Source organism: Fulmarus glacialis, unplaced genomic scaffold, assembly GCF_000690835.1.
Source record: "Fulmarus glacialis isolate BGI_N327 unplaced genomic scaffold, ASM69083v1 scaffold29890, whole genome shotgun sequence".
In the NCBI taxonomy this organism is placed as follows: domain Eukaryota; kingdom Metazoa; phylum Chordata; class Aves; order Procellariiformes; family Procellariidae; genus Fulmarus; species Fulmarus glacialis.
The window spans coordinates 92,091-99,890 of NW_009186329.1; the positions used below are offsets into that span (position 1 = coordinate 92,091).

The 7,800-nt window shown below is 39.0% G+C and overlaps 1 protein-coding gene across 1 annotated transcript in view; it reads left to right on the top strand.

The window, feature by feature from the left end:
- Positions 1–3,174, top strand: part of INADL (InaD-like (Drosophila)) — a gene marked incomplete at its 3' end in the record, with an annotated part of 89,560 nt that extends 86,386 nt beyond the window's left edge. The window contains exons 27-28 of the mRNA XM_009587598.1: positions 1,738–1,938; positions 3,149–3,174. Of these exons, the coding sequence (XP_009585893.1) occupies positions 1,738–1,938; positions 3,149–3,174 (227 nt within the window). The remainder of the gene's footprint in view (positions 1–1,737; positions 1,939–3,148) is intronic.
- Positions 3,175–7,800: the final 4,626 nt, after the last annotated feature.

The following is a 7,800-nucleotide window of genomic DNA, read 5'->3' on the forward strand; positions in this document are numbered from 1 at the left end:
AAACACTTTCCAAATTCAAGGAGGAAGTCACACCTCTAATTACATTTTGACCCTGTTAGTTAAGAAATATATTAAAGAACTGCGCAGCTACATGGATTGCCATTTAATGCAGTTATATGAATTTTTGGCATATAATTGATAGTAACAAGTGACGTTTCTAATGTTTTTATGATATTCTGATTTTATGCAAACCTCTGTAGGGCTTTACAGCTTTCCAGGGATAACATCTTACCTTTAATACACGCCCCCATGATTTTAGGCTCAGGCTCCAGGCCACTGGGGATTTTGAGCACGGCAGGAAAATGCCAGCCTGTAAACACAGCGACGGGAGAGCTGGTTCTTGTCCGTGTTCTCTGAGTGTAGGTAATGCTCCTGGATGCATTGAGGGTCAGAGACAGGAGGCTGCTCCCCCTGACCCAGTGGTCTCTGCCAAAGCATGAGGGGCTGCTACAGCTGGAACGATTGCTCAGGAAGGATCCTCGGAGAGGAGAGCCACCGGGGTGGACCCAAGTTTGGCTAAATCACCGTGGCAGCCTGCACAGGGTCTGTGGAAAGAACACCTCTACTTCACCATCTTTCTTCTCAGCAGTTTTTATTCACTTTTAGTTGCTTCCCTCTCACTTCCCCAGCTGTCTCCCCTCTTCCTTGTTGTCATGGGAACATTCACTACAGTGGTTAAATCATACTATTAAAATACGCTTCCCCGGTGGAATGGTAATAGCTAATATTGATCTAGCTACTGCTGCTGACTCAGGGATATGATTGAACATATAATATCTCTTATTTCTCTTCTTGATGCATAATGCAGCAGTTTCTTTCACCTTGGGCTCTGTACTAAACATGACATCCAGCCACAGCAAAATACTTTGACTTGCTTTTTTTAATGTGTGGCCCAGCTGAAGCATTGGATGCAGGTGGTGTTATGAAGCTGGCTTTAAAATCTGCAAAGGACAATCAGACAGAAAAAAAATTACCCTTGCTGTGATTGATCCTTGCAAGCAATAGTTATAGATGTTTGTATGCCAGTGTTGAAAAGACATTCAGATTAAACTGTCAGCATCCACAGACACACAATGTGCTCCAAATAACTTTGTAAGTATATTGCACTCTGTCACAGAAATGGTTGAAATGTAGATAAAAGACAAATGACTACCTTAATACCAAGTGAGGCTGCATTTAAAAATGTAATCATTCATATACATTGTCACTGACATCTGCTTTGAGTAGTCATCTGCACGGTAGCACATAATGTTAAGCAGAGCATGGTAAGCATATTTCTGAGTCACCAGAAAGAAACAAAAGTAAAAGATTCTACCCTGAGATGTAAGTTTGCAGTATGTTTGCAATAGTAAGCACTTCAGTTTCCCACAGTGGTTAATTAACCAGCTCTAATTTTATGAGAGTTTCCTGAAATTGATAGTTTTTGTAAGGTAAGATTGAGGTGCTTCTGGAATTCCCTTGTTTACCCTCCTTTCAAAAAATTTTTGGTTTAGAACCAGCCTGTTGTACAAATAATTAAAATAGTGCAGTTTTAATGTGAATAGTATTTGCAGCTGATGCTGTGTGAGTAATACAAGCACTGCAAATGGTATTTTAGAGTCTGCTGGAAAGACCTCTGTTAACAAAGAGTAAATGCTGAGAAGCCATCAACTTCTAGCGTGTTTGTGTATGTTCTTGAATATCTGCATGTAAGTTATTTTATGTTATAACTCATTCTATGTTTCTTGATTTTTCTAGAAAAAATCAGGCAAAGATATGCAGATCTACTGGGAGAGTTGCACATTATTGAGCTTGAAAAAGACAAAAATGGGCTCGGACTGAGTCTTGCTGGCAACAAGGACCGCTCTCGTATGAGCATCTTTGTAGTTGGTATCAATCCAGATGGACCTGCAGGACGAGATGGAAGGATGCATATTGGCGATGAACTTCTAGAGGTAAGTGTTTCCTTTAACTACTAGGCAGGGTTCATATGGAGAGAGGGAGAGGCATATGTGAAGCTATCATTTGAACCTTAAATAAAGCCTGCAAATGGAATTAGGTGGCTGAGGCAAGGAGCTGCACTGATTTATGCCAACTGAGAACTTGGCCTTTGGCAGGTAAATGTGTTTTCAGTGAAACAAAAATCATTGGCCTGTGAAAACTAATGTCTTGTCCGTGAAGTCTGTGCTCTCAGCATGTTCACAAGCTATGCTTAGGGAGGGACTGTTGAAAGGCAGGAAGGGGATAGTAAATCTATCCTTGTAGTGCATATGTGGTTTCACAGGGAAATTCACACCTTATACTAAAAAAAACCAAAACCCCCTCAAAGCTACCATATGTGTTTTTACAGATGACAGGGATATCCCCCATCCTGAAAATAAAATTTCATGCTGTGATCTGTTTTGATCTGTGGTAATTTAAAATACTTATTTTCTTTAGTCGTGCCTGGCACAAGTTCACCCACAAGGCAAGGGAGCTCGTTAGCAAGTATAGTATTTTGTCTTCACTTTTTCTCCTATCTCCTTGCTTCACCTTCAGATTGAAAATGCAGATTTCCTACATTTCATCTGATTTTTGGCTGTTGCAAAATGACACTTTGCTGTAGTACCTGCAGTGGTTCCCCACGTCATGATTGCTTCAGTGGATTAAAAAAATCAACCAACCCTGGAGATCTTTCCCTCAGAGAGAAGCTTTCACTGAAGAGCAGGTATATGCTGAACTACTGCTCTCCATGGGTGGTGATTTTTTGATCTTTCAGCAACTCTCTGTGCCATCAGAGAACCACGTATTTTCTCACGTTTCTTGACTTGAGAAAGAGCAATTTGACTGCTTGGGGATACCTTGGAAGTACTCAGAATTGTCTAAGCATTTGTCATTGTCTAACAGTTCTGTAATTATGGGTTTTCAATACACATAGTACAAGAAAGACTTGTTTTGCTATAATAATAACACCATCTGAAGTTTATTACTTTCTTTTAAGTGTGATAAATGGTATGAAGTTCTATACCATACTGGAGTAGGGTAGGAAAATTACTTTCTCCTTCAAATTTATGTTCTTTCTGTCCCTGGCACCAAATTCTAATGGTAAAAAAAAATTAAAATTGTCAAATTTTGGGTGTATACCAGTTGAAAGGAGTCATGGTACTGTTTTCCTCTGTGCATATCATAGACCAGGTAGTTCATGGTAGAGGAAAGGTAGAGCCTTTTGTATTGATACTTTTCCACAAAGAAGGATCCACTGAAGTTTTCATATATTTCACGAGTTATTCCTTGCAGTGTTTGTTTGATCTAATGTTAAGTATTGCTACACTACTTGAAAGATGCAGCATCTGTGATTAATCACATATATCTCAAGGCTTGGGATTTACATGCATAAGCCATGTTATAAGTAGCATTTTCCAAATTGGTGTGGTGGCCCTAATTCCTCTCCCTGTCAAGTTGGAGATAAAATTATTTTCTTCTTCAGCGGAAGGAAAGTGATGTTGACCATCTCAAAAATGCCAAACTTCAAATAAACTGAAGTTCAAAGAGACTTTAGTAACTACCTCTCTTGTTTACCTTTGCAGTCAAATTAAAGGTGTGTCACTAGCGGGCAGAAGTGTGATTACTTATATGAACGGATGTGGTGATCTCATTCTGGTCCCCAGTGAGAATGTATCCAGTGTCAAAACATCCTGTATTACAAAGGAATGGGTTGTGTGTTGGTCATGTACAGACGTCGCATGCTCGCGCTAGTGGTCAATTATTCACAGCTCTGGTTTTTTGTCTTTTAAAAGCATTTCAGTGTTATGTGAATAGCATTGAAATGGAACTAATGGGCATTTACACTGGCAGGCTTTTTTTCAATAACAATTAGGTTCAATAACTAGGTTATTTCAGTAACCATTAGGAATCCTCATACCCAACAAGTATTCAGGTCACCGAGGTAGGAATACCACAGAATGGCTGGACCTGGAAGGGCCTCCAGAGGTCATCTGCTCCAACCCCCTTGCTGAAGCAGGGCCACCTCAAGCCAGTTGCCCAGGACTGTGTCCAGACGGATTTTGAATATCTCCAGTATGATTTCATGCCACTTCCATGCCAGTGATGCAGAGGTCAAGGTGGTCAATTGGCTTTACTGGCAGTGTCTTTTACAACAAAATACGTTAAAAGAGCACTAACGGCAAACTCAAGTGTTCAGAAGTTAAGAAATGACAGAATCCAGATTGTTTGGTTTTCTCTGGTTAAAGACATAAAATTAAAGACTGTGAGTATGGTCGTCAGTCGCAGAAGCGTTTGACTTTCCCATGGTTTCCTTGCCTTGTTCAGAGACCTGGATGGACAATCTTTACTGATGAAGCAACTTAACTTCTCTTCCTTTGGGTAGTGCTTTGCTGTGTGTAGGTATTTAATTGCTCTGCCTGCAAACTGAGCTGCTGGCCATTGCCCATGCTCAAATATTTAGTTTTTCCAGAGAAAAAAAACTATTTGACTTTGCAACTGCTTCATTCATAAGCATTTGAGGCCATTTTCCCCACTATTCTCATCTGTTTGTCACCAAATATGCATACCACCCGCAACCCTTGTCTAACTGTAAGTTTTAAGTATTTTTGCATCTGCATCTTTCATGACACATCAGGTTTGAATACTAGAGCGTATCAGCAAGAGAAGGGATTCACATCTTAGGAAGCCTCTAGCATTTCTGCACTGTCCCGGGGTGCCCCAGTGAATCCTGTTGGTTAGTGTTGCTCCATTAAAACAGTGGATGCTACTTCAGTGTGTGCAGATTATTCGCCATGACTGTTGTTGGGGGTAAGGTTAATGGGATGGAGATCTACAGAGACGTACAGATAGACAGATACTACCTCTTCATTTTTCTTTTGAACTGGAGTTTGATTGGATTCAATTGAAGGATGTAGGATGCTGCCAGATGCCTCAGCTCCTTATTCATAAAGTCTTTTGTCACTGAATTAATGAACTATCATCTCACTTTTAGGTTCGGCAAACAACAGTAGTCTTTTGGGGGCATGATCCTGCCTTGTTTTCAAGGTCAATCCAGCCTATACATACAGTGTAATGCAGGTCACGTAAAAAAATTGTATGTAATCATTATTTTTTTAATACATCTTCTGTGATGTATTTTGGATGGGTATGTTGCTGGAGAAAACAGCTTTTTGAGGGAGAAGGTCCTTTCATCCTACTTTCATACATGGAGGAAAATTACTTGTGTCAGGATTTGGTCCCTGTGGAAGAGAATGTATTTTTAACATGACACAAGTTCTGCTTTTCTGTTCTTTGTCCAAGCAAAGAAACCATCTGTGGTGCTCCTGCCTTGCAGTCTTGCTGTTTTAGTGCAGGTGTCTGCACTGCTTCGTATCTTATTAGTTTGGGCTTAGTCCTGTGGCTGATTGTGCCCAGCGTGGCCCGCAGCGCATTCACGTGGTGCTGTACCTGTGCTGTTAAGCCCTGCTGCTCGTGAACTCTGCATGGGTCTGTCCTGTTGGTAGGTTTTATTCACACTGAATAATCCACCCTGTTATTATTACTATTATCATCTCTCCATAAGAGAGTCAACTGCGTTCTATTAATAAACCAAGCTGTTCAGAGCCCTGTTATGCTAAATTACTGATGTTGGGATTTTCTGCCATCTTCCCTGTCCCTGCTTATCTTGCTGAAAATGGGGCAGGAGGTGGAAGGAAACTGCTCGTTTGGACGTTTTGGTCTAGGAGGCCACAGCACTTCTTGAAAGAGTGAAAGCTAGTCTTCATAGTCAAGAATCGCTGTACAAGTTTGCCTGTTGTCCATTCTGGACTGTTGCATGAAAGGCATTTTTTTTTCTTCTTTTTTATGCCATTTTTGTCATAGCTCAAAGCCAGAGGGCTTTTGTGCTAAATGTATTTGCTATTTTATTTTAAGATTCTTAGATAAATATAAGTTATGCTGTAATAATATAATAGATACATCAGTATTTTGCCGGAGTAAATGAACTGCCCAGCCGAATTCACAATGCCACTTCTGTTTTATAATGTGGGGGATTGGCATTTTATTCTCAGTTTATTTGTTGTGGAATTCTTATGTTTTTCCTGTGTCAAGACAGATACTTTGGATTAGGCAAGTGGCACTATCCCTCGAGAGGGACAGTAACTTGGACAGTGAGGTTTTCGCATGAGAAGAGTGATCTTGAATGATTAACTCTAGTCGTGATTTTTTTTTTTTAATTCCTATTTAAACACAATAGTCATAGCTTCTGTTCTTCTCAGATCCATTTACTGAAGGAAACATTGAGGGATAGCGTCCTTTTGGTCTTTTCATAGGAAGATACAAATACTTTTTTCATGTACTTTGTATACAGGTTACCAATTAAGGTTGATGTTTGGTGGTGATTTTTAAAGCTGCAAATAAGGTAAAGCTGTAATGGGAAAGCTGGTTGTACATGAGGGCACAGGCAATCTGTGGTTTTCTGTCGTCCTGTCTCTCTTTCCACACTCTCTAGGTGGGGAACCGCAGGGGTCAGCTGCCTGCCGAGCCAACGGCAAAGCTGAACTGCAACGCAGGGCAGGAGATTTTCTGTCTTTATGGATTTTATAGTCTGTTGATCACTTTAGATGATGCACATGTTTGGACATGTGCCAGGCAAGAAATCTGGTGAGGAAAGAAGAATTCACATTCTAATTAATTATTTTTTCTTTCCAGTGTTTTCCTCATGCTTTATTATTTGAGGGTTTGGTGTATTTTATGGGGTTTCAGTCTATATAATTTGACTGATCAAAAAGTTTTTGAAACTTTTCCCATTGTTTCAGAGAGTCTGGTTGTATCTTGAAATGCTGCAATTCCTGTGGTTATAAGGAACCTAATCCATTGGTACAAAGAAATAACTATTATAGAAAGCTATGCCAGTTCTTTTACTAGCTTTGGGGTATCATTTAACTTGATTTTCATAAAAATCAGATGATACTAATTTTATGGATTTCCATTACTGCCACATATTAAAAACAGTGCTCTTTTTTTTTTTTTAAATATCCATATCTAGTGTTTCTCTTCTGCAAATTAAAGTTTGAGAAGCAAACAATCCTCTCAATTTTTTTCTCTTAGGAGTTCAGATTTCAGTGAGTTTGTACTTTCTGTTGCTTTAGTGTATGAAACTATACACCAAAACTTTTGTAGGTGAAGGCAACAATACCTTTGGGATATGTGATAAAATCTGCCATAAAGCAGTGTAGGGTTATATTAAAGAGTGAACTTAAGTGTGCTGACCTGACCTCATACCTGTAGTATGTTTTTATCTTTCTCTGTTCTCTGCTGTCTTTCCACTAAGTTATGTAAAGAGACATTTAAAGAAGAGTTGAGTTGATTTAGATCAGTTTTTCTTTTGCTTAGTCAAAGCTTTGTTTTTCTTTTCTAATTGCTAATGAAAAAAGTAAAGCACAGATTTATAGGTTTTGACTCCCAGAGTACTATTTGGTTAATCTGACGTGTTACTTTATTAAATTTGAAAGATTTAAAACGGTGTTGCTTATGAAATCCTAGATGTTCTCTTTTTTGTTTTATTTAAGTAGGCTTTTGTGCTTTGCTCATCACAGTGGTATATAAAGCTAACGGAACATTAATTTACTTTGCAAAAGAAAGTGACCTTTTTTTTTAAAAAAAGAAAAATTAATACTGGCTGTAATAACTACGTGGGACAGTCCAAAACCTTGTGGAGATATATTACTTTGATTATCCTTTCATTTTGGTGTAATTAAATAATTATAACTTACAGACCCAGCTCACAGCTAATTACATTTGGGACTATTTGATACATCTAGTGAATAGGATTAATTTAGCCAGAGTAAAGACTATAAA